This window comes from Magnolia sinica, chromosome 16, assembly GCF_029962835.1.
Source record: "Magnolia sinica isolate HGM2019 chromosome 16, MsV1, whole genome shotgun sequence".
NCBI lineage: Eukaryota > Viridiplantae > Streptophyta > Magnoliopsida > Magnoliales > Magnoliaceae > Magnolia > Magnolia sinica.
Window position 1 is genome coordinate 65,811,461 of NC_080588.1, and position 27,983 is coordinate 65,839,443.

The 27,983-nt window shown below is 42.0% G+C and overlaps 2 protein-coding genes across 3 annotated transcripts; both read right to left on the bottom strand.

The window, feature by feature from the left end:
• Window positions 1-1,118: 1,118 nt before the first annotated feature.
• On the bottom strand, window positions 1,119-10,734 carry LOC131229518 (isocitrate dehydrogenase [NAD] regulatory subunit 1, mitochondrial-like). Its single transcript, XM_058225496.1, has 4 exons — window positions 9,812-10,734; window positions 7,542-7,781; window positions 2,664-2,742; window positions 1,119-1,699 (listed from the first exon to the last, which is right to left on the bottom strand). Exons 1-4 carry the CDS (start codon window positions 10,370-10,372, stop codon window positions 1,425-1,427), a joined length of 1,155 nt encoding a protein of 384 aa, XP_058081479.1. The 5' UTR covers window positions 10,373-10,734; the 3' UTR covers window positions 1,119-1,424.
• Window positions 10,735-12,343: 1,609 nt separating this feature from the next.
• On the bottom strand, window positions 12,344-27,978 carry LOC131229848 (heat shock 70 kDa protein, mitochondrial). 2 transcript variants are annotated; one of them, XM_058225891.1, is made up of 6 exons: window positions 27,825-27,978; window positions 15,687-15,763; window positions 15,409-15,487; window positions 14,765-15,331; window positions 13,825-14,445; window positions 12,344-13,285 (listed from the first exon to the last, which is right to left on the bottom strand). In XM_058225891.1, the coding sequence occupies exons 1-6, from the start codon at window positions 27,864-27,866 to the stop codon at window positions 12,662-12,664; spliced, it is 2,010 nt and encodes a 669-aa protein (XP_058081874.1). In that variant the 5' UTR covers window positions 27,867-27,978; the 3' UTR covers window positions 12,344-12,661. The 2 variants fall into 2 exon arrangements, with proteins under 2 accessions (XP_058081874.1, XP_058081875.1); XM_058225892.1 differs by lacking the exon at window positions 15,687-15,763 and having other exon boundaries at window positions 27,825-27,924.
• Between the last annotated feature and the right edge of the window lie 5 nt (window positions 27,979-27,983).

Consider the following 27,983-nt stretch of genomic DNA (forward strand, 5'->3'; position numbering starts at 1 on the left):
CTGCTGCCTAGGTCAAGGTGGGGCCTTCAAACATGGAAAATAAGAGACGGCTGAGGTTTGATAGCAATTTTTTGCTGAGACCAAGCCTATGCATGAAGATACCCCGTTTATGGTTTTTCATGGCAATGTTATAAATATTGATATCAGTCCCAAAATCAACCAAACAGATATATATGACCGATTGAATATTGGTCGTATCACCGCCAGTATCGGTATTGAATGTAGAATTTTCAATGACCCCGTGAATAAATGCCATATACCTGAAGCATCTATACATTTGTAATGAAAAAGAAGTCAAGGTGTATACATACATATACACATACATACATATAGATAGAGATTAATAACAATACAATTCATGATGTTGATGATATTGTGACTTGTTTTCGTGATTGGTCCCTAGATAACATGCCAATGCATAGATCCATACCATTTTTTTAAAAAAATTCTTGGGCTGGGTGAGGAAGCTCGCAAGGCCATCGATTGACTCAATGATGCTAAGGTCAAACATAGGAGAATCAGTGCTGTCCTGTCCAGGTTGAAAGGGGAAAGCTCAGAGTTTCTCATGAGAGCACAGGAGCTGAAATTGCAAAAGCTCAGGTCATATCTTTGGCCCTGGAAACAGTGCAGAAACCTCTTGAAATGTCACGGTCACCCAAGCACCTGCATGGTGGTCGAGGAGCCCAGGAACTTACCCCAATACCTTCAATGAAGGGGGACTTTAAAGTTGCCCTCTTGCATCATAGCTTCCAACCTCGAAATGGCCACGCACAAAGAGGTCACAGAGGAGGTTTGCGGATTCCTTTGCAGTGGAGAGAGGTTTTGCTCTGATCAGCTTTAGTGGGGATTACAAAGTTTAAGTGCATAAATTATAATTCCATCAGCTCATTTTTAAGAGACTGGATAATGCACTTGTTCAAGTGCATTCCCCTATAACCGAGGCCGTGGGTTCAATTACTTCCCTCCTCCCTTCACATTTAAATGTTTACATTGCGATTCACCAAGTCTCTTGGTTTGAGTCACTGCAATTCGCATTGGGTCCACCAAGTGATCAAGTCACTCAAGAGTATTTTAGAATAGGGACAAAACCATCAGCTACGTTTCCTTCCCTAATAGTATGAATAAAAAGAAACTGAAAGATCCCTCAATTCCTAACAAATACCATCAAAGTCCAAAAGGCTCTTCAATGTGAGAAAAATACTAATTATACAAAAATGGATTATTCTATTCATTCACGCTTATTCAAGCATTCCCAATACCTCTTGGACTGAAGATACTTGATTATTCCCCCCCTCTTCCCGCAAAAAAAGGTTAACAGTTGCTTATGTAGGAAGAGAGAAAAATAAGAAATTTAAATATTACGTGGGCAATTACGGTGTTACCGTTTGGCTGAATAATGGATTACAGGAGAACATAGACCGGGATCAGTCCATCACTGCTATGACTGCATCAACAACTTCTTGGGTGGTGCTGGTTCCTCCTAGATCTTTGGTCCGGTACCTGCCTTCTTCTATCACACTCTTGACAGCTGTCTCTAAACGATCAGCAAACGAAGGGAACTGCAAGTGCCTCAACATCATTGCTGATGATAGAAGCAATGCAACTGGATTCGCTTTCTTCTGCTCCAATATCTTCTCACTTCCTACATTGCCTGCAGATGCGCCTTGCTCGAAAATGGCATGATCGGCACCAACATTGCCTGCAATGGCAGTATGTGTGATCGGGAAGTTTTACAGGTAAGGTCAGAAGCTACATGTATACAACATAACCAACCTGCAATGCAGTAAGCTCAGTGGGCACATTAAACAATGGTTGGCAGGAATCTCACATGCATTTCAAAATGCGAACTTAATATAATTTGTGCATTTTAAAATCCATGTTAAGATTCCTGCTTGCCAGTATTGGATGGTGGGAGATGTGCACACCGACTCTCAGTGAAACTGTGTACATACTTTTCCCTCACAAAAATAAGATGAATTGCATGATCCTCATGCTGAGGATATGCATGACATCATGGGTTTGAGTGCCCATTGTGGTGAAATTCCACTGTGGTGTGAGTGTGTGTGGGGTGTGAGTGCGTGTGTAAAAATAAAAAATAAAAATCTGAGGATATACATAGTATCCTCCAATCTAAGTCTTTAGAAGTGGGCCTAAGGTTAGATGACTAGATCATTTGGAGAAAATGGTCAAAAGATTTTATGGCTAGGATCTTCCAGTCTGGGAGACTTTCCAGAAACACTCCATGGCGGATGCTGTCTGAATAAAAAACTAAATTAATTTTTTAATTTTTTTTTAAGAAGAGGGATAAGAAGATGCCGTCTGACTGATGGTCTGAAACACAACCATGGGCTCCACTTTTACAAATGATTCTGATGGGATGTTTGGAAGAACATACCAGGGAAACCAAGGCATGTGATCAAGGGAACCTTGGTCCCAGTAAATCATTCTTGCAGATATCAATTGAGTCATGGAGAACTCATCTGATGAACAAGTTACTGTGACCCTAATAATTTGAGATTCACAATTCAATACAGAAGCCGGCAGTTATTTCTAGCAACCATGAAAGTAATCGGAAACTAATGCAGAATAATATATGGTTAAAAATCACAGCACAGAAACAGAAAGAAATCCAAAACAGTGGAGTCCGATGGTGTCTAAAATACCTCCTGGCATGACACCTGTGCCTCCAGCAATACCCGCTGCTGTGTTCGACACCAGATTGCCATAGAGATTTGGTGTCACCTGCAAATGTCAACAAGGCTTCATTAGCTTCCGTGTAGGAGAGTAAAGTGGCATGGGTTGCAATTTTAGGGGCTTGAAAGGTTTCAAGCCTGATTTTTGAATTGCTGGTGTCAGGCAGATCAGGCCGGGCATATTAGAATTTTAGCATTTGCTCAGCTTGACACCATCCCATTGCTAACCCTACAAGTGTGTGCGAGGCAGATCCAAAATTTAAAAGACAATATTACCATTCTTACATGTATCATACTTTAAAAACCCGAAATTCGACTCAACTCCATATGCAGACAGGTTAGGTTGACTCGAAGACTCGCCTCAACTCAGTATTTAACAATGAAGTTAAAAAGTATTTAAAATAATAATAAATATTTGAATTAGAAGAATGACTAATGGCTAAACAAGCAGCAGATATACCGCATAGCTAGTTGGTAATGATGCAATGCAGGATCACAGATTCGAATCTGCTTTTGCGCATTTAATTTTTTGTTTTTTTTAATTAATAAAGACATTTAAACAGTGAATGACTTGGTTTAAGTCTCACTGAGTCTCACTCTGTAACAAGTTTCTCTGACTCAGCTCAAAATCTTGTCGAGTCGAGTAGACTCAGCCGAGCTTCAAGTCGAGTCACTGAGTTTTAAAACTGTGACATGTACATTTCTTTCATTACAAACCTCATTCATTATGATAAATACTGCACTTGTTCATAAAAAACAATAGTAAAATTCCTTGTAGCTGCTATGGGAGATTGGTGCTCTTTGACATGGAGAGTAACAAATGTGATGCGGACACAAGCGCATTCAAGGTGTACCAACGAAGAAAGCGCCAACCACAAGTGCCGTCCTTATGGATAAGCGACTATTGAGGAGCTGAAGACCTTTCACATGTGATTGGACATATAGAAGACCCCACTTAGGGAAGACACATGTGAAGGAATATTGGAGAAAGAAGACCGAGCACCCAAACTTTCCCATACTTATGTTATTTGCGCGTTTTTGACTTAGTTAGGGGTCTTTTAGTAATTTTATGTCTTTATTTGCTTATCCTAGGGGTATTTTAGTAATTTTATGTCTTTATTTGCTTATTTAAGTGGGCTAAAGCCCTAAACTCGAATTTTAACTATTGATTAATGAAAAGCAAACCCTTTGGTTGCCTCCTTCCTCTCTTCTCTCTAATGGTGCTTCTTCTCTTCCCTTGATCTTCTTCTTCTAATTTCTTCTTGTGCCCCTCCAACTTCTTCAAGGTAATAATTTTCTTCCTTCTATTTTCCAGTTTTGGCTAATCCTTCTTCGATCAAAATCTTGAGAACCGATCTAAAACCCTAAACCCCCAAATTTTCAAATCCCTAATCCGAGAAACTTCTTGGTTCTTCGGACTAGTGATCTTCGTTGATCGATTGGGTGTGACCATGCAAGATCGGGAGGTCTCATCCCTCGCCGGATCCAACCTAAGTAGTAATTGAATTCCATAATCCATGGTTGTGGTGATGACCCGCTCCATTGCATGTTTCCTTTATGATTTTCTCAGTTATGATGATTACTGTTAGAATTTTAGATCATTTATTCCTTTATTTCCGCTGTTTAATTGTGTTCATGAGTATGCATCATAATTAGGGCTGTCCTGCGTCAAAATAAGGTGGCAGCTAGGCTCGCTAGAGTGAGTCACTAGCTGTTGGCCCTTGATGCATCTTTCATAGTATTTGATTTTCTTTCTTCAATAAAATTCGATCATCTTTCAGGCAAAAAACAAATATAACAAAAATGAAGAAGCATGAAAAAATAAATGAAGCATGGTGACAAAGATTGAGGGCTACATGGTTGAAAGGAGATAAAAACACTAAGTTCTTTCATGCTATTACTATTGGTTGAAAGGGGATAAAAACACCAAGTTCTTTCATGCTATGTACAAACAAGATCAAATCATTAATGGTGGAGGGTAAAAGGATAGAGGGGAAGCCCAAGATTTGTAGATCAATAGCTTATTTTTACAAAAATCTTTTGTCTAAAGATGCCTGGCATTGGCCTATTCTTGATAATCTGCTTTTCGATTCTATATTGTCAGAAGTGGCAACCTCTCTAGAACAAGCCTTCTCAAAGGAAGAAATTAAGAAAGCCGTGGCAGAGTTGGGTGGCGACAAAGCTCCGAGGCCAGATGGTTTTCCATTGGTGTTCTATCAGAAGTTTGCGAGGTGATGAGAGGAGATGTGATGAATGAATTCTATGAAAAAGGTTTTATAGCTATGGAATTAGGGGTCCCATTTATAACAATAATTCAAAAAAGGAAGGGGTCAAATGTCTTAAGGATTTCCACCCCATCAGCTTGTCAGGTGGTCCATATAAGATCATGGCAAAAGTTGTGGCTTCTAAATTTCAGTTAGTGTTGGGAGCAAGGTATTCCAAAATCGTAACAGTGGCCATAACGGCCACCGCCATTACCATTGTGATACCGTTACGAGCCCTTTTTAAATTTTTGAAAAAACTGTTACGGCATCGTTACGGGCCAGTTATAGTCTGTCACAGGGCCGTTGTAGTCTGTTTTTTCTGTAATGGCCATTACGGCCGCTTCGACCCCGTAATGCATAATGGTTATGACTGTTACCATTATGTAACAGCCATTATGGCCGTTACGTAACCGAATTTGAATATATTGGTTGGGAGAGGTTATCTTGGCTTCTCAAGGGGCTTTCATAGATGGTAGATAGGTTGTTGTTGATAATTCCTTGCTGGCTAATGAATGTATTGATTCATGCAACATAGGAGGGAATAAAGGCATTGTCTGCAAACTTGATATCAAAAATGCATATGATCATGTGGATTGGGCTTTCCTAGATTACATGTTGAGCAGGTTGGGCTGTTAAGGGTCGGAAAAGAAGCATAAGTTCTATCTTGCGAAGTGGGAGGAAGCATGCAAACCATGGGACCAAGGAGAAGCAGGTTTTAGGAAGTTAGAGGAGACGAACTTAGCGTTACTTGGGAAATAGGTGTGGAGGTTTGGGGTAGAACGGGGATCTCGATGGAGGGAGTTGATAGGAAGTATGGGGTAGATAGTGAATGGTGGACCAAATCCTCCTCGTATCGAGCTTCTTACTTGTAGAAGTCGGTGGCGTCCTTAAAACATAGGGTGTGGGAAGGGATAGGTTTCAACTTGGGAGATGGGAAAAATATTCGATTTTGGGAGGACAGGTGGATTGGAGATAGTAAGCTATGTAATAGGTTCCCAAGGCTAGTGGGGCTAGGTAGGGAAGCAAACATAAAGGTGGGAAGTTGTTTTTCGGGGGGGGGGGGGGGAGTGTAGGATGTAATCTAGAACCTATAATCTAATTGACGAAGAGTTTGAAGAATTGGTAGATCTTCTCTATCGAAGATATCTTCCGAAGTTTCAAACTCGGACTTGCTCAGAAATGATAATGAGGTAAATGAAGGGACGTCTTTGACGACTTTCGTATGGATATATGATGCCCCGTTGAAGGTGGTGGTTTTTGGTTAGCTTGTTGGGAGGAATGGGGTGTTAACTATAGACGACCTCTTTAAGAGGAATATGGTTCTTCCAAATGTGTGCCTGCTTTGTTTCAAAGATGTGGAATTGGTGAATCCATCTATTCCTTCATCGTTCTTTTGCAAGAGAGATGCGAGGTCATTTCTTCAACTTTTTTGGAGTGCTTTGGATGATTCTAAGCTCCATAGATACTTTTCTTTTGTCATGGCACGGAAGGGATATAGGGAAAACAAGGAATAGGATAGGGGACTGAGTATGCTAGTGGGCTTTTGGGCATTATGGCTAGAAAGAAATGATCGATGTTTCAAAAATAAAAAGGGGAGAGTAATAGATGTTTTTAATAGAGCTAAACTCTTTGAAATGGAGTGGGCACTGGGGTTGGATATCTCATCCCATCTCCCGGTGGGGTGGAAGTAGTTTTGATTCTCTTCCTGTATTTGTTGTATATGTGTTTATAGGGGTTGCAGCTCTTTAATGAAATTATTATCTTTCAAATTTAAAATAAAATAAAATAAATAATAAAAAAAAAAAAAAAAAAAACAAAGAGGAAGAAGCATGAAACAGTTCTTACTTTTTAACTTGAAACCAATGTTAAAGAGTATCATGTAAAAGGAACATTCAGGACGAAGATTGTTTGTGAAGAAAGATATTTCATCTTCTATTCATCAGTAATAGTAAAATCACTTAATAGGAAGTTTAAGATTTGGGTTCATATTTTAATTACAGCATTTTTCTTGTATCTTATATGTAAATTTTGATACAAGTGCGATTGGTTGCACAAAACATCATGCAATATCATGAAATTGCACCAAATTAGATTGACTAATCATGAAATATCATGATGCTTGGTGCAACTAAATGCACCCTCAATAAGAATTACGCGGTTTAAATGAAAATAACTCATGTTGTCTTCTACAGTCTTCCGTTAGTATTGGTTTTACTTTCCACTCATTCTTGTACCACACCGAATCAGGTTCTCTTGACCAAGAAGGAAACACGCGCGCACAAACAAGATCAAGTGTGTTTGGTTGCACAAAACATCATGCAATATCATGAAATTGCACCAAATTAGATTGACTAATCATGAAATATCATGATGCTTGGTGCAACTAAATGCATCCTCAATAAGAATTATGCGGTTTAAATGAAAATAACTCATGTTGTCTTCTACAGTCATCTGTTAGTAGTGGCTTTACTTTCCACTCACTCTTGTACCACACAGAATCAGGTTCTCTTGACCAAGAAGGAAACACATGCGCACACACAAGATCAAAATAAGAGAATTGGGAATTGAATGTAAAGTAACATACCATGACATCGAATTGCTCAGGCTTTGAAACAAGTTGCATGCAACAGTTGTCGACAATAATTTCATTGTACTTTATCCCAGGGTATTTTGTTGCAACCTCCCGGCAAGATTCTAAGAAGAGACCGTCTGCAAGCTTCATAATGTTGGCTTTGTGTACCGCTGTAACTTTCCTTCGGTTGTTAAGGTAAGCATACTCAAATGCATAGTTTGCAATGCGCTCTGAACAGAATTTCGTAATGACCTAGCAAAGCCACTGATGAGAAACAAACACAATTTCCAGACAACGCATCTTGGAAAAAAAATTTGTGAAAATGAAGCAATTCCATTGGAAATCCTCTAGATAGAAACTAGCAGTACTGACCTACCCATGTAAACTTAGGGGCTGTTTAGGGTGAGGGATTTGAGGTAAGGATTTGTGAAATCCATGGATTTCAAAATCTCCCCTCTAGGGATTCGCCAAATCAGTGGAATTCCCAAATTCACACCATAAATCCAAGGATTTGGGGTGAATCCAAATCCTCCAAAAAACTAAAGACTTCACAAATCCTCAAAATGAGACTCTGGTAAAAGCAAAAAAGTAATTCATTTGCAATAAATGCTCTATCACTACAACAAATGTTCTCCAAATCCATGGATCTGCAGTTTGATTCCCAAACAGTGGATTTTGGAATCTGCCAAATCCAAATCCAATGCAGATCCATGAATTTGACAAGTTCTTGGATTTACCAAATTCATATTTTCATTTCCTTGTTCTCAAACAGGGCCTTTTGGGGTACATTCGGAGGTTTCCCGGGAATCAGGGACAGGAAGAATCAATTTCCACAAATTGTTCTGCTCATTTTACCAACTTGTTTCATAAGTTGAAATGAGCAGAACTGTTGTCTGGGGACAGAAAGGCTAAATGTCCAAGTCGGTTTCTTTTCTACACTTCCCCAAATGCTCGGTGAGCTCCCGACTAGGTGACCCCACCAACATATTCAACCGCATGCCAATTTGGGGTACTTCCAAATGCAGCTGTAATATATCATTGGGATCCCATTTCATGAACACATGAGAAACTGTCCTAGTCAAACTATCAGCTAAGAAATATGGAACTAAGCCTAGTCAAGTTATTGGCCAAGGAATTTGGAAATGGCCTGGTCCAATTACTGTCGATTTGAGAGATGCTTAGATATAAAAGAACTCTGTGCCACCAGTCTGATTACCAGAGTTTATAACATTTGTTAAAAGGTCTTGATACTTTGTAGTAAACCAGACATGAATCATATGTGGAAGCGCAGATCAAAGTGGTTGTGAGAATTTGGGCTTTCATGGAGTGGGGGGATTGCCCAGACCATTACATTCAACAGGGAATAAACAAATAAATAAATAACAAAGAACTCAAAGTGCAAATTTTAATATCTTTGAGACCATCCATCCATAGTCGGGCCCATGAGATGAACAGTTAGGATTCTTTTTGAAATGTACAAAAATGCTACTCGCTGAAAAAGGAGAACAATAAGGATCGGAATCGAGTTGCCAATACAAAGAGGTGATGACCAACACCCTTTAGCTACTACACCAGCAACATCATTCCCCACCTTACCAGAGCATGGACAAACAACATGAATGGTTGGAATAAAAAAACCATGACCCCACATGTGCTGATGTGCATACTAAAATTTTCAGCAAACCATAAATCTCTTAAGGATCAGGACCCTGCAGTTTTTCAATCTTCTGGCTGCCAATAGGCTAATAACTTCTTCAAAGCGAAACAGCAAAAATGTATAAAGTCTTGAAGCTTTGTAGTAAACCGCTCATGGATTGACCAGCAGTTGCAAATCAAAGCAAGTCTTTAGCATTTGGTGTGTGTGTGTGGAGTCGTGGGGGGTTTGGGGGTCCAGACCAATGATCGAATAGGCCCCACCAGAGCATTGGGAGCAAGCAGGCTATTAAACATAGAAAGCAATATCCACATTCAGAAGAAAAAAGCTGAAAAAGATCCAGGGGTTCGGATCTTCCAATCTGGGAAATTTTCAGGGCAAACCCCACCCACAGTGTGCCCCATGAGATGAACAGTAGGATCATAAAACCGTGGGCTCCACCTGCACAAACCATAAACATCTCCCAAGGCCTATTATCCCACAATTCTCCAATTTTCCGACTGCCAATGTACTAATCAATTCATCGAGATCCAAAAAACACAATACCATAACGATTCATTCAATCAAACGATGACAAATTCAAAATTCTCAAAAATTAGAAAAGAGTTTAAAGAGAAAAAAAAAATACCTTGAGGCTCTCGACAACGCCGGGAACAACCTCGTGCTCCAGCCCTGCATACTCGCCCTCCGTATTCTCCCTAATAACGACAATATCCACGTTCTCATGCCGGGTTGGCAGGCCTGGCAGGTTGAAGCAATGGACTAGCGAGGAATAGAGATCGAGCTCCTTCCTGAGCTGAACGTTCAGAGAGCTGACCCCGCCACCAACAGGCGTTGCGAGTCCGCCCTTCAAGCAGACCTTGTTTCTCCTGATGGAGTCAATGACCTCCTGTGGGACCCGCGGCATGTCGCCGCGGACATCGTAGGACTCGAAGTAGACTGGGGCGTGCATGGCCTGCATGACCTGCTCCACCGCATCGGTGACGAGAGGACCGATGCCGTCGCCGCGGATGAGGGTGACCGGACGGGGCGCACCGTCGCCGGGACGAGGCATGTAGGTGACAGATCTGGCGAGTGGAGGGTTCTGATGGTGATCGGACGGTAGAGATGGGGGCGGTGGGGTACGGAGGAGGGGTAGGTGGGCCCGGATGGTGGGAAGGTGTGCTCTTCTTGCCATTGCCATTGCCATCTCTCTCTCTCTCTCTCTCTCTCTCTCTCTCTCTCTATGTGTGTGTGTGTGTGTGTGTGTGTGATTTGAGGTTTTCAAGCAGCAGCCATGGGTGAATATGAATGGAAATTTTCAAAAATTAGAATAAACTGAGTCGACGAAGGAAAGAAGAGGGAAACAGGGATATTTCTGTTGCGACTGTAGGGTTGAATGACTGCACGGTCGATGAGGGGCGTTGAATGACTGGAAGTGGGGCATGGTTCATCTATCTGGACCGTTGGTATGATGGGCCCCAGATTTTTCATCATTCGAAAATTTTAACTACTTTCAGGGCCAGGATGTCCACTCGTCAATTTTCAAAGTAAGAATTAAAAGGTTAGAAGCATTTCATTAGGCCAGATTACCATTGGCCCCACATACCCGCGATGAGGCGCCTTAACAGGACGCGGATTGCGTCCTACCCCTGCCCGGACGGATTAATCCGTCCGGGCAGGGCTCTGTGGGGCCACCGACCCGCGATGAGGCGCCTTAACAGGATGCGGATTGCGTCCTACCCCTGCCCGGACGGATTAATCCGTCCGGGCAGGGCTCTGTGGGGCCACCAACCCGCGATGAGGCGCCTTAACAGGACGCGGATTGTGTCCTACCCCTGCCCGGACGGATTAATCCGTCCGAGCAGGGCTTTGTGAGGCCACCGTGATGTAAGTGTTTTATCCACGCCATTCATCGCTTTTCTCATATCATTTTAAGATTAAGATATGTATGTAAAATTGAAACAGGTTCACAGCTCCAGTGGACCACACCGGAGGAAGTTGCATTGATAATGACACCCACCGTTGAAACCTTTCTAAGGGACACCGTGATGTTTTTTTTTATCATCCAACCTATTAATAACGTTATGTAGACGTGGATGAAGTGAAAAAACAAATATTAGCTTTGATCCGAAACTTCTCCAGCTTCGAAGAAGTTTTTAATGGTGGACATTAAATCCCCTCTTTGTGGTCCACTTGAGCCCTGTACCTTTCTCAGTGTTTTGGCTTGTACCTTAAAATGATCTGAAAAAAGCGATTAACTGCTTGGATAAAACACTTACATCACGGTGGGCCCCACAGAGCCCTGCCCGGAGGGATTACCGTCCGGGCGGGGGTAGGACGCAATCTGCGTCCGCCTTATCAAGCCCTATTTAGACATGATGCTTCCTCGTTAGATGACAAGATCCAAGAATTGGACGGCTAAGAGAATACGATCATTGCCTAATACTGGCATACTTGGTTCTCAGTTGTAAAAGTGAGGTCTATTATTTCAGTGATCAGACCATTAATCTGCTGGGCCCCACCATGGATGGACCATCCATTTGTAACCTTTTAAATGGAGAGTGACGTGTCAAGACATCAAAATCAGCAAAAGTCCACATTCTCAAAGATTGATAGCTACGACTTTTCCAGGGAGAGAAATTCCCAGCACATATTCGACCACACAGGCTGTACCTGACTAACGGTCTAGATTCTCAGATCACGGATGCCACTTCCGGGAACTGAAGACTTGAGCCAGACGATCATCTCCTCAGTTCCTCTCACTATTTTCCAATAAAAAAATAGAATACTAATTTCAGCCTCTGACTGCGGTTCTATCCAAGCTCCCTCATCGAAGTTACCAAACAAAGGTAATTATCAGAACCGTTAATCTGGTGGGCCACCATGTCCAGAGGCGATATCCTAAAAAGGGGGAAACTAGGCTGTGGTAACCTATCAATGTCCCGCAAAAAGAACGGTAAGAGAACGGACCACATTCAACCTACAAACACGCAGGTGCTAGAAACAGACCACATTCAACCGCCAAACTGGACAGTTGGACTCGACCAATCATTGCACTAGGCCCATATGGCCCACCAGCCCAAAGGATGGCTCTTGTTTGACGTATGTGCGCCAGCAACGGAGCTAGATATATCATATATTTACCATTTCTCATCAAAATAATGACCCAAAGCCACTCGAAGATTAAAGGCACCAGTTCCTGAACTGAGGCCATGCATCAATACCAACAAAAAGATTATCAAAATCCATGATGGCCCACCTTCTGATCGGGCTTTATCAACCTCCCATCTGTTGAAAGAGTTCAACAACATGCGAGTTATTTCCCAGAGCTAAGTTTCTCTAGTGTAACTGAAAAGCCTACAAAGATTAGGTACAAAACTGCAAATCTCGAAATCTATATATCATTTAACAAAAATAAGCCACTTGGGACACCGACTCCCATACCTTCTCAGGAAGCACTAAAAAATGGAAGGGGATCATTTCATCAGAGTCAAATCTACTTCTTCACCTCTTCATAATCGGCCTCTGGTGCCCGCTCACCACCCTGAGACCCCCCAGAAGCCGACCCGTCACCGGACCCACCCGACATATGCTGTCCGATCTTCGAAACTGCCTTGTTCGCTGCATCAAGCTTCTCCTTTATCTCATCAGCATTCTCTCCCGCCATCGCCTTCCTCAGATCAGCCACAGCAGACTCAATCTCCGACGCGACCTCAGCGGGGATCTTATCCCTGTACTCACTTAAGCTCTTCTCGATGCTGTAGATCGTGGTGTCTGCAGTGTTCTTGATGTCAATCAAAGCCTTTCTCTCTAGGTCCTTTTGAGCATGAAGCTCAGCCTCTTTGACCATCTTCTCAATCTCATCTTCTGAGAGTCCTCCAGATGATCGGATTGTGATCTGCTGTTCTTTACCAGTAGACTTATCTTTGGCAGAAACAGTCACAATTCCATTCGCGTCGATGTCAAAAGTGACCTCGATCTGGGGCAAGCCTCTGGGTGCAGGTGGAATGCCCACGAGCTCAAACTCGCCCAAGAGCTTGTTGTCAGAAGCCATTTCGCGCTCACCTTGCAACACCCGAACACCCACCTGAGTCTGGTTGTCGGCTGCTGTGGAGAACACCTGATCATAGAAACAAAATCAGTGTGATAATGAATTGACAAACAAAAAATCCAGACTGAATCCATGGTACACAGTTCGTGAAGCACTAATCCAACACAGAGCAGTGCAATGCCCACACACATCATGAATATTACCACTAATCATAAATGGATAAACTTGGTATCCTCAGGCCTTGAGTCAGTACTCAGGACAGGTTGGGGACCCCCGCATCAAGGATCCCGATACAGTGGGGCCCACTATGGGTTGGGGATGACTCAAAAATTTTCCTAGTTCCAATGCTCAACAAGTGGCGAGCACTGTTGAGAAATACATTAATGGTCAACATTCAACAGGAAAAAAAAAAAATGCCAGATTTTGGAGTGGCAATGATCATCTTCCAATCTGGTAGAGTTTTCGAACCATGGTCCATCCAGAATGAGCCCATCAGATATAATAATTTAGGTCACTGAAGCATAAACCCTCATGGATAGGAACCATCACTGAGGATAATAAATTTTCATCAACTAGCAATGGCTATGCACAATTTACTGAAGGCTCACCTGACTCTTCTTTGTAGGAATGGTAGTGTTCCTGTTGATCAACCTGGTGAAGATGCCTCCGAGAGTTTCAATACCAAGGGAAAGCGGAGTAACATCCAAGAGCAGCAGCTCCTTAACATCTCCGCGGAGGATACCACCCTGAATTGCAGCTCCCATAGCAACCGCCTCATCCGGATTCACTCCTTTGCTTGGACTCTTCCCAAAGATCTCTGATACTACTTCTTGAACTTTCGGGACACGGGTCATTCCCCCCACAAGGAGAACCTCATCCACTTCCTTGGTAGATATGCCGGCATCCTTTAAACAGCTCTTACATGGGCTTCTAGTCTTCTCAATCAGATGGTTCACCAAGGTTTCAAACTTAGATCTTGTCAGAGTGATATTCAAATGCTTTGCTCCTGATGCGTCGGCTGTGATGAATGGCAGGTTGATCTCCGTCTGGGATGTAGAAGAGAGTTCTATTTTAGCCTTCTCAGCTGCTTCCCTAAGCCTTTGCAGCGCGAGCCTGTCCTTGGAAAGATCAATTGCTTCGGTTCTCTTGAACTCGCTCACCAAGAACTCCAACAGGGCATTGTCGAAATCCTCCCCGCCCAAGAATGTATCACCATTTGTTGCTTTAACCTGAAGCAAACGGAATTAGTAGAGGGATCCAGACCAACTGTAGGTATGCGAAGAGGATTTAACAAGACTAAATATGGGGAAATTTGGATGTACACCAAATGCAGGCAGAACAGATATTGTGGCAGCATGGATAACAATCAGTTCGGCCAACCATTTGCTGCCGTGCAGACGCATAAGGTGGGACGGGTATTCAGCCTTTCCCTCCACAAATCACAATTCAATATGTTTCAGTTCCTAACTGAAACGCATTGGATATTTAAAGCATCCTGCCTGACCCTGCCTTGCTACAGGAAACCCAAACATGCCATAAGATGCATACCTCGAAGACACCGTTAGAGATTTCAAGGATTGAAACATCGAACGTTCCACCTCCAAGATCAAAAACTGCTATTAGACCCTCCTTGTTATTCAACCCATAAGAAAGTGCAGCTGCCGTTGGCTCATTGATAATACGTTGCACATCAAGACCTGCAATCCTCCCTGCATCCTTTGTTGCCTGTCTCTGAGCATCATTAAAATAAGCTGGAACGGTGATTACAGCTTTTGAAACGGATTTTCCAAGGTAAGACTCAGCAGTTTCTTTCATCTTGGTCAGAATAAAGGCACCAATCTGGCTAGGAGAGTACCGCTGTCCGTTGGCTTCAACCCATGCATCACCATTTGGAGCCTTGACTATCTTGAAGGGAACCATCTTCATTTCTTTCTGTGTCTGTGGGTCATCAAAACGTCTGCCTATCAGACGTTTGGTCCCAAAAACGGTGTTTGTTGGGTTGGTCACAGCCTGACGTTTGGCTGGAGTTCCCACAAGCAGCTCACCTTTCTGGTTAAAGGCAACAACAGATGGTGTGGTCCGCGCTCCTTCGGAGTTCTCAATAACTTTTGCGTTCTGCATAACATTAAAAGCAATCAGAAAAAGCTCCACTGCACCAAATAAATATGTTAAGACTCCAGAAAAGTACTCACCTTCCCCTCCATGACCGCCACACATGAGTTTGTGGTACCCAAATCAATCCCAATAACATCATTCCCAGCAGGTTTTGAGCTGGCAAAAAAAAAAAAAAAGAGTATGTATCCAGATCCAAGAATGAGGAAAGCAGATAGCTACTAGGAAGCAATAGCAGGGAAATTCAGACTACAAGATTTTTCTTTTTCTTTTTCTTTTTTTTTTTTTGAACGGTTGCAAGATCTTTTCTTTTCTTTTTACCAAAAGACTGCATCTTGCAAGATAGCCTTAGTTGTACCTGAATGGCCTTGCCAAATTTGCCCATTTGTGACCCAAGGGAGCAGCACCCCATGATAATTTGGCATTGCCAGTCACCTGCACAAGTAATCCAAAAATATCTTTCTCAGTTCTATGTTTAAATCAGTCCAATCAGGAGAGCAAAAGCTGTTCAGGGATCTGCCAACATGTGTTCTGTTTGGATGGACTGTTGAACTGAATTGAACAAATAAGTTCCATAAATAGTTTAGATGACCAAATTTCAGTTACTTCCTCAGCGTTCATAGTGAAGTAGACTGCAAATTTGAAATTCTGCTACTTTGAAGTTGGACTTTCAAGTAATTTAACTACAGTTCAAGGGTTACTTCCTCGTTACACATACTTATGATGCAGTCATTTACTTTCTATTGAATTACCAATTGCAATTTACTTCAATAGTGCATCCAAATGCAGTCTCTCAATCAAAGAGCAGTTTGTAGTAGAGATGTACAATGGGATACAATGTTCTGGAAATTGAATCAAACAGCAAAATTGCACCACAACAAACTCAGTTGTAAACGAACATTTTGTCCTTACAGTCACAGATCAATTTAGTAAAGTTCATAACATTCAATCATATTTCCCATTTTAACCTTATATTTAACACATGAATTTTTGTCAATTACTAGCATTCAATGGTTATTTACATGTATTTGATGAACCAAAATTTCGTAGTATTCAAATGGCTATTTCTGTATATTTGATGACCCATATCATGTCCAGACCAATCAGACACCATAAAGAACTCAAAAAGGATTGGTACAGTAATTCACTGCACATCACTCCTCAATTAATAGACAGCTTTAAAATCATTAACAAATCTGAACTTCACAAATTTTTAGCCAACTGTCCGATTTAGGACCTTTGCTCCAAAAGGATTCTAACTCAACCATTTTCATTTTTGAAAATTAAAGATTCCTTTTCTTTTCTTTTCTTTTCTTTTTTTGAACATTGATAATATTCTTGCTAAAAAGCGGAAGCCAAATATTTACAAAAATACAAAGCAAAACTACAATCCCTCCAGCTAACCGGAAAGCTAACAATCAGCTTTGATTGTGTCGCCCACTCCATTACAAGAGATTTGGCCCTACGAAATGCCTCAAGAATCTACCCCTTATGGTTTCTAAAACATCGATCATTCCTTTCAAACCATAGAACCCATAATCCTGCTAACAAGCTTAGTCGCTAAACTTTCTTCCCGGTTTTCCCTATTTCCCCCACCATGCCACATCAAGAACTATAAATGGACTTCGGCAATACCCATAATACGCCGAATAACTTCAAAAAAAAATTTGTCCCACAGCTCTTTTGCAAAAACACAATGCAAGAAGAGATGAACCACCATTTCCTCATCTTGAAGGCATAGAAGACATGCATTCGGAAGAATAAAACTTCTTTTGCAGAGATTGTCTATTGTTAATACCTTCTAGCAATGCGAATGCCGCCACCTTTGGAGGGGCACTATAGCACAGAGAACTTATGAAAGGATTTCACAGAGAACTTGCCGGACTTGTCTTTAAGCCATTTCATCGAATCTGAATTTCAGACAACCCGAACCACCTTTGATAACAAATGAAACTGGTGACTTCTTCGGCCTCTTCTTCGTGCAGATTCCACCTGCACAGCGGGGCCCATACTATTTCATCTCTAATAGTGAAATAACAACTCGCCACCCTCAGACCAGGCTCGACCGAGATCCCACCAAGCATGGAAAAAGATCGCTTAACTTTTGGTCCCCTACCCATCTACCTCCCAAAAGGTATTCCCTTCCCCCAACAAGAAATCCACCCCTTCCCATTGATGCAGGACAACTAACCACTTGCTCTAAAAGCTCGAAGTGATAGAGCATAACAAATTAACTCATTTATCTCATAGCCCAGGCCCCACATCCATGGGTTAGGTCCTCTGTCGAACCCTCCTCGTGGGCCCCAAATCACATGGGTTCCACCTCACACGGGCCACCCACCCCGAATGTGCCCCCGCATCCCACAGGCCACCCCACTCGAGCCTGATGCGAAAATGCTCATGAATTAATCACTCCCGGTGAGGAGTCTTGAACACCGGACCTCCCGCTCTTATACCAATTTAATGCAGGACAACTAACAACTTGTTCTAAAAGCTCGAACTGATAGAGCATGGCGAATTAATCCCTTTTATCTCATAGCTCAGACCCCACATCCATGGGTTAGGTCCTCGGCGAAACCCTCCTTGTGGGCCCCAAATCACATGGGTTCCGTATCACACGGACCACCCACCCCGAGTGTGCCCCCGCACCCCACAGGCCAACTCACTTGAGCCCGGTGTGAAAATGCCCCTGCATTACCCATACTCTAGGTTTTACTGACGCAACTGACCTCTAGAGATATGAAGCCCTATACAACGAAGACGATCTAATCGACCACCCCGTTTCTTCCTCACCATATCTCCTACTTATCACCTCCCTCCACTGAGAATCCACCTCTACTCCAAACCTCCAAACCCATTTACCTAATAGAGCCAGGTTCATGTTTTCCAATTTTGTCAATCCTGCTCTCCCTTGGTCCCAATGTGAAATTTGTAACTACCTTCTACTCCTTTCCACAAAAAATCCCGCCTGAATTTCACCAATTTTTCGAGAACCAAGTTCATACATTTAAAGAGAGACAAAAAAATAATAAAAATAAAAAATAAAGATACCTATGAACCTCAGAAAGATAGAAAAGAATATTAGGGTAACCTTCTCGTCACCCGCGAATAACAAAAGATGGCTTTGCTAACAACAAAAAGCAAAACAAAACAAACGCATCAACTCCTAAAGCTATGGCTCCCTAGACCAAGCCCAAGACAAGAATCATGACAAAATAATTGATTCCCAATCTCTAATCAGCTCTATGTATAATAAAACAATTAACTCAAACAAGATTTGTGCCCATCCCAGAGACAGACTATTAATTTTTAACAATGATATATCGTTTTGGGAAAATTACAAAAATAAATTCATTTAATTTTTGTTATATAAAAACTGTTTAAATACTAAAAACTTATCAAAACACGTGAAACTCATGAAACTTTCTGCCGAAAGACACCTCCGTGTACTCACATTGCCTTCTCCATTAACTTTCATTTGTAAAATCAGTTTTCCCTCAAGAGCTGCTTTCATTTCGACAAGAGCTTGCAGGGACCATCATATTCATATGTCAAATCCACTCCGTCCATTATGTTCTATCATTGATACTAGGACCTGGGGAAAAATCAAAGAGATCCACAACTCAGGTGGGCTACACCACAAAGAACAGTGGGGATGAGATGCCAACCCTAGATTTGTCAGGCCACCATGGTGTGTATTTTCATCAAACCCATTCCTTAAGGGTAACTCACCAGGACGAAATCAAAATGTAAAGCCTGATCTAAATATCAAGCGCGCTACACCTTGTGAACTTAGAGGTTTTACGAGCAGTTTTACATTGTCCCTGTTTGCATGGCCCATCAATTTTTATCTGCCTCTTTTGTATGCATGGTTCAAATGATGGTTCTCGCCTAATGGATGGAGTGGATTCACACACATGGAATGCAAGCATGTTGTACTGTATGGCTCTGTACTCGTGTGGAACTGACGAACTTCTAAAGAGGAGAGTGATTTTCAGAGAATGATTTTTTTGAGAGCTTTTTTATCAGGAAACTTTTAATACTTTGGCAAAGTGATGGATGATATATTGGCACTTAGAAATTACTTCAGAATTATGCACGTGGCATACAAGTAGTCAGATTAAAATGTCCAAATTATGGTATCCAATGTAGATTTATCATGAACTTAAAAATTAAGTGTATTTGATTATCTGATTATTAGATTGGCAGACAATTATTGGACGGTTAGAACTAAAAAATATCCAACAGCCTTATCTCCACAAACAAGTGTCCATGAATCGGAGGTTTTGACCTTGGGATCGTTACTTCGCAACAACACCAAATTTGCATGCATGAAAAACCCAAGATCTGTGGGGCCCACCATGTTTTATACGTAAATCCACTTTGTTCATCAAGTGAGTGTCATCATTTGTACCATGCATGCAAAAGACCAGGCCGATAAAGACTCTGATAGGCCAAGCCAATGGGAACAATGTAAAACTGCTCTTATAATTTCCAAGGTCCCATTTGGGAGCGTGTATTTAGAAGGCATTGGATTCGAAATCACAAATCAATGTGATTTTGAATTCTCGATTGTGTTTAGCAGCTTGTAATTGGAATGCATTGAATCCAAAAATAGGAATGCATTGAAATTCTGCAATATATTTACAGGACACTGATTTTGATTACCAAATCAAATTTAACATCCCTAATTAGTGTAATAAGCCCATTGAAATATGTACTTTGGCCAAAATTGATGAAATTTCGAGCTTGGGTGGGCCATAAGCATAAGATCACAAACGAGCGACTCGCCAACGTTTTTTAAGCTTCAATTTACATGGCTAATGTTTGTACTGTTCGGATCATACTATAGATGTAATTTTAGTGATGCAGCTGATAATTTGATTGCTTTGGGGATATAATCAGCGTCCCACGTGTACAATGGGTTAGTAGCCTGACTGCGCCTTTTTTACATGTTTGACTCTTTTGCCTTTAGAAAGGAGCCCAAAAAGGCATTTGATTCCGAATCACAGAAAAATGGAGAGATTTCAAAACAAAACAAAATGTGTACAAACACCTCCAATTCCAAATACCTCCAAATCCACGTTGCCACACAACTTTTGATTCGGAATGCACTCAAATATACTCAAGTCCACGCTGCCAAACAATCCCCGAGTTCACACATTGGGGCCTGACTAATATTTAGATCAAGCTGATTTTTGTATTCACTTCATCTAGGTGAGTCACACCTAATTAACAGGTCTGGTGAAAGATACACCCAATGGTGGCCACACAAACAACCCTGTAGTTGGCATCGCATCCCCATTGTTCCTTGTGGTGTAGCCCACCTAAGTACTATTGGGTCTCACTGATTTTTTTCTCCGGGTTATAGAATCAAGGATAGATCTTTATGGATGGAGTGGATTCTACATATACAGCATATTGGGCCCCACAAGCTCGGGTGTGATTCAGGTCCAATTTGTAGAAATGAAAATAGCAATGGGGTAAAATTGTCATTACAAATGAAAGTTAACGGAGAACGTAAAAGGGGGTACATACTGTACATAGAGGTGCCTTTTGGCGCAAAATTTCATGAGGTTAAGGTGTTTTAATAATTTTTTAATATTTGAATTTTTTTAAATAAAAATTCTAAAATGAAATTATTTGGTAAATATCCCTACCATTTTTTCTTCATAGGAATCAGATTATTAATTTTGAATTAAAAAAATTGTTGAATTTATCAATATAGTCCTTGATCGTCAAGAGAAAGAATCGGAACTTGGTAGTTCTAGATATCTACCTCAATAAGTTTATGTACAGAAACACCCAAAAACTAATGAAATTCCATGTGTCAGCGACAAAATATCACTAATCGTGTGTATCACTAATATATCATTGATACATCGAATGTTGATATTACCATTCTCAACACCAGTATAAATCTCCCATGTGTTAGAGTTACAAGAGATACCAACACAGGGAATGCATCCAGAAAAGTGCGGAAATAAGGAAAATAAAGAAAAGAGAATATAAAAATGACAATTTTCTATTTTTGAGATTTTATTATTATTTTATTTGTTTTTGAGAAATTGTTTGTGGGTTAGATTTTGACAACAGCTTTCAATGCTTTGAATTACAAGCTTGGAATTGGGAGATTTGACGCAACATAAGTAGAAATGGACAGAACTTTGAAAAATGAGAATTTTTTTGAAAATATCCTTTTCTTTTAAGATTTCAGGTGGAGAATCTAGTGTTTGAGTGCCTATAGCTTGAGCGTTTGGGTTGGGGTTTGGAGCTTTTTGCCTTCTACTTGTATCTAGGTTTGGTTTTTTCGACTTCTTTTTTTTCCTGGCTTCTTTTTGGGTGTTCCTACCTTAATAATATTACATAATCTTTCAAAAAAAAATAAAACAGCAGGAAAAAGAGTAAGGGACGTCAAGTGAAGACATGGACAATAAATTGAGGGGAATAGATATGGAACAATTTGCAACTACTATAAGTGTACCTCAAGGATTGGGAGAGTTTCAAGGTTGAAGGATCACTTGGCAGGGGGGTGCAAAAATGTGAATGATTGCCCAAGTGCTCCAATGGAGGTGAGAATGAAAGTGATGGAGATATTAAGCAAGGATAAGGTACATGAAGCAACAACAACGTGCATGGGAAAGAAGATTAGGGACAATATAAAGATTCTTGTGCAAGTGTGAATGATTGCCCAAGTGTTCCAAAGGAGGTGAGAATGAAAGTGATAGAGGTATTAAGCAAGGATAAGGTACATGAAGCAGCAGCAAAAGGGACAATTTACAGATTCCTAAGCGAGGTATGGGGATTGTTGAGTAGGATGATGATGATGATGATGATGATGATGGCCTGGCATATCCTGACAATTGTGTTACTGAGCAATAGAGGATGGAGTGCAGACAAGCTATGCATGAGCTGTTGGTTACAAGTTGGGATATGGAGCAAAGGCAACAGCTAGCGGAAACTAGGACAACATTTGAGAGTTTTGAACATGAGGTTGGTGGGAGCAATAAAGAGTAATAGTTCTAGTTCAGGCAGGGCTAGCCTACAACATACCTAAAGCACTTGTGTGCAAGATGCACACGATGCGGGTGTGAAGCAAACGAAGTTGAACGATATATGAAGCAAATGTGGATTTCAAGAGACAATGGGGAGTGCTATCATTGGGTGCTTTATTTCTAGCCACATAGTATACCAGCACATATAGCAAGAAAAAGTGGATTTAGAGAGACTGAGAGTGCTATCATCAGGTGATTCATTTCTATCTCGATACCGCAAATGTGGATTTCAAGAGACAGTGGGGAGTGCTATCATTGGGTGCTTTATTTCTAGCCACATAGTATACCAGCACATATGGCAAGAAAAAGTGGATTTAGAGAGACTGAGAGTGCTATCATCAGGTGATTCATTTCTATCTCGATACCAACACATAGACCAGCCCGCACTTCCATAACGTGATTGATATTGTCCAACGGGTTGGCTAGTGCAAGGAAATACTTGAGGTCTACTTTGCCCAAGAGTAGAAAGAGGAGCAGGCCTAAGTAGAAGACCTAAGGCAAAACTAGGACACCTACGAGGTCACAGTGATGTGTGATGGGTGGATGGGACACACAAAGTTGTCGATTATCAACTTCCTGGTTTACTATAGACAACAACCAATATTTCTAAAGAGAGATTAAAGAGGTCGGCCTAAAAAATGTGGTGCAGGTTGTGCAAACAATGATTGTATATTCTTCAAATTGGAAAAGAAGTTGATGAAGAAGTACAGTTGTGTTGGGCTTTGTGTGCGAATAATGCAAAACAATTAATCACTTGCTCTAAAAGCTCAAACTGATAGAGCATGGTGAATTAATCCATTTATCTCATAGTTGAGTCCCCAAATCCATGGGTTAGGTCCTCAGCAGAACCCTCCTCGTGAGCCCCAAATACATGGGTTCCGCCCCCTCATGGGCTCCAAATCCAGGGGCTCCACCTCACACGAGTCACCGCCTCACACGGTTCCCAAATCCATGAGTTATGCGGGCCACCCACCCCAAGTGTGCCCCTGCATCTCACAGGCCACCCAACTCAAGCCCGGAGTGAAAATGCCCCCGCATTAATCACCTTCGGTGAGGAGTCTCGAACACGAGACCTCCCGCTCTGATACCAATTTGATGCAGGACAATTAACCACTTGCTCTAAAAGCTTGAACTATTAGAGAATGGCAAATTAATCATTTTATCTCATAGCCCAGGCCCCAAGTCCATGGATTAGGTCCTCGGCCGAACCCTCCTCATGAGCCCTAAATCCATGGGTTCCGCCCCCTCGTGGATCCCAAATCCATGGGTTATGCGGGTCACCCACCCCGAGTGTGCCCCTGCATCCCACAGGCCACCCCACTCGAGCCCGGTGTGAAAATGCCTCCGCATTAATCACCCCTGATAAAGAGTCTCGAACACGAGACCTCCCGCTCTGATACTAATTTGATGCAGAACAATTAACCACTTGCTCTAAAAGTTTGAACTAATAGAGCATGGTGAACTAATCCCTTTATCTCATAGCTCGGGCCCCACATCCATGGGTTAGGTCCTCGGCCGAACCCTCCTCATGAGCCCCAAATCCATAGCTTCCGCCCCCTCGTGGGCCCCAAATCCATGGGCTTCACCTCACATGGGCCCCAAATCCATGGGTTATGTGGGTCACCCACCCCGAGTGTGCCTCTGCATCCCACAAGCCACCCCACTTAAGCCCGGTGTGAAAATGCCCCCACATTAGCCGCTCTCTAGATAGACCTCATGATTGAGTCTACAGGGCGTAGAGACTCAATCAAGTCCACACATGCATGAGGTCTATAGAAGTGATGGATGATGCTTTTTAAAATGAGATGGATTAATAATAAATTGCAATCGACAGCTACTGCATTTCCGAGATGCTAAAGGTATATTCTCCACACCATCTTCTCTTGTTCATAAACAACTAGGACGATAGCTTGAATTTGATCCAAGAGATCAACATACTTTTCTACCTCCTCATTACTTTTCTACCTCCTCATCCCGCAAAAGTCGCCTAAATGGGGGACCCCAGACAATCGCCTCTCCAATACAAGAGAAGCAATTTTCCACCGAGACAGAGGGATCCGGTGCCAAGCATAAAATGGAAGGAAACAACGCTTTTAGGGCAAAAGAGTCCACCCACACATCTTCCCAAAATCTGATTTTTTTCTCCATTACCAACGGAGAACCCCACGCCTAGCAAGAATGACGCTTTCACTGAACAAACTCCTTTCCAAACGGGTCGATGCTATATAGAGAGACAAGTCCCTTGTCCCCCAACCCCCCGTTGAGGCACCATACTCTTGAGAACAACTTTCCAAAGAGCCCCCATCCTCCACTCTGAGCCGCTAAGCCATTTGCCAAGTAATGCGATATTCATAGTTTCAAGGTCCTTTATCCCTGCACCTCCCTCATCATAGGGTTTGCAAACCTCGTTCCAAATAACGTTTTTATCATCCACACCTTGCCACAAGAAACCCTCTGGAAAGCACCGACAACGGGCATTTAAATCGCGACATGAACTATAAGGGAAGGCTTGAAAGAGCCACTTCGATTAGAGTAGTATGTCCACCTAACGATAGATAGCGACCATTCCAAAGAGCAAGCATCGCTCAAATCTTTCCACCACCTACTCCCAAAGACGTTTTGCCGACTTTCCCACACACAACAACATGCCCACGAAAGTAGCCGAAAGCGAGCCCGCCATGCAACCAAAGACGTCAGCCAACACCTCCACTTCATCTGCCTCCATCCTCACCCCATACATCTTGCTTTTGAGCAAATTGACTTTTAGGCCCGAAACGACCTTGAAGCATTTGACCCTAGTCCTTAGCTTGTCCACCATGGAGGCAGAAGCATCGCAATAGGTGAGGGTATTGTCTATAAACTACAAGTGAAAGATGGGTTGAGGCATTCTTCTGACTAAGAAGCCACAAGTAGATTCCTCCTCATGGGCCTTATGCAACACTCTACCCAATGCTTCAACCACATAAGGAATAGAAATGGAGACAAGGGATCCCCTTGACACAATCCCCTTGAGCTTTTGAGAAAACCTTTCGGAGACCCATTAGTGAGAACCGAGAAGCGCGTCGAACTCACACAATCCCAAATCCATTGCCTCCATTTCATCCCACATCCCAATCGAGTCATCATGTAATTGAGAAAGCTCTAAACAACATGATCCTAGGCCTTTTCAATATCTAGCTTGCAAACAACACCACTAACACCATCTTTATGTCTAGAATCGAGGCATTCATGGGCTATTAAAGCATTAACTAAGACTTGCCTACCCGGGACAAAAGTACTTTGGTTACCGGAGATGAAGTGACCCATAATATTCCACAACCTCGTCGCCAACACCTTTGCTAAGATCTTGTAGGTCCTTCCTAAAAGACTGATCGACCAAATATCTTTAGAGGAATCAACTTCCGAAAAATTCGAGATGATGGCTATAAAAGACACACCAAGCTCATAAGACAAGTGCCCCCTATCATAGAATTCAGACATAAAATTCATGACATCCCCCTTCAAAACTCCCTAAAAGGACTGAAAGAATGCCTTCAGAAAACCAACCAAACCCGGAGCTTCAACTTGTCCCAGCGAATCGACGGCAGCTTTGACTTCATCCTCCGAAATGGGGGGCTCTAATGAAGCGGCTCGCTCATCAAAAAAAGTGACTAAATTCGACATTAGCCAGCTTTGGCCTAGACCAAGACTCCCATGTCAACAAGTTCTCATAGAACCAAGGAATTTCCATCGATATGCTATCCTTGCTTCAAGGCGCACTCCATCAATAACGATACTGCTGATTTTGTTGTTCTCGCCAGACACTTGTGATACTATGAAACTTTGTGTTCTTATCTCTCTCCTTGAACCCCATGCTTTGAGAGCATTGTCTCCACTTAATCTCATCTTCCTTGAACCTTTCGGCATATTCTTTAGTGAGCCTAATTCTCATAGTTAACTCATCAGAAGATAGCACCTCTGCCTCCACTTTAGCATCAAGGAACCACAGCTTAAGAAGAAAACCCACAGTTTCCATTTCCCTTTTTATCTAACACCTCCCTCATCGATATTATTGGCGATATTTATACATAGTTCCCCATCCCCAGTCATTGACATATGCAAAAATACCAATAAACCAAATGTTGATTAGAACCATATCAATGTAACCTAATTCTACATGTATACATAACCAGATTCTCTACATGCCACCACGACCAACCTGTGCAAGATCCAAGCCATCCATCAGGTGGGATCCACTATGTCAATGACTTGACCCACGAATCAAGCCGGTGCAATCCACTCATCAGCTGGGCCACAGCGTAAACAACAAATGGACAGCTCCAAAGAATATTTTTCTACCCATCCATTTGTTTCATACACCATGGTCCACCCCATCACTAGACCACTCAGATGCCTGATTCGCAGGCCAGGTCATCTCGATGGTGAACCCACCTAAAGGACACCCAGATCATCTGACACATGGCAGCTTGGCACGTGAGGCGACTGTTGCACAAAAACTCATGTGGTCGAGAACTTTAAATAAGGAACCTGACTCATTCGGAGAGTTCACAAATTCTTTTTTAAAAGCCCAGTCTCCACTAGATTCCATCTGGAAATAGTGAACTCGGCTAGCTAGGACTCGACAGTGTTATATTTTAAAATATTTAACATGATGAAGTGTTTGTATTCAAATTCAAGAATCAAGTCTCCCATTGACTTTCAAGCTGAGTCAAGTTCATATAAAAGATCCCACCCCCTATACATTCTTCAAACAATTGGAAAGCATTACAAGTTACATGAAAATAGCATATCAGTACAAAGATGGGATGGAAATCTTACCCTTGTTTCAGCTATACATAAGCTTCAAATGACATATCGTGCAAGCCTAATTGCACATTTAAATATAAGGAAATATAAACCTCTACAGGCCAAGGGTTTTGTTATCTTGGATGCTGAACAAAATTTAGGCACATGCTGCAATGGTCAGTGATCCCAACCATTCATATAATTTGTCACAGCAACTGGCCAGAGGCTGAAAATATTAGCCGTTAGACGATTTTAAATGTGGCCAGCAAATGGACGGTATTAAAGATATTAGCAACGGGCATCGTGGAACAGAAAAAATAAAAAATAAAAATCCACCGATCGAACACATAAGAGCCTACAATCTGTGGGGTTTATAAACAGTTGCACATCCACAGTGGGGCCACCAATGAATGGCCAGGATCATGCGACAGCCGTGTCACTTCTATCAATCCCAAACGACTTATTATTTACAAACAAGCGGCAGAATTACATTTCGTTCACCACGGTGATCAGGACTACCAAACGAACCCAAAAATCCCAAACAGTATCGCCTAGAAATACATTATCACGATAAAAAAAGATCATTTTGACAACTTGGAAGAATCAGAAGCTGAAAAAAAAAAAAAAAAAAACGAAATAGAGGTTTCGAAGGCTACCGATCTGGAAGCGGCTCTCCTTAGAGCCCCGAGCATAGCCATTTTCTGTAGCGAATGTAGAGAAAGAGGGTTTTCTAGGGTTTTCGAGAGCGAGGGGGTTTTCTAGGGTTTTGGAGATGAGAAGAGGAGATACATGAACCAAACGAGGCTGCATTTTCG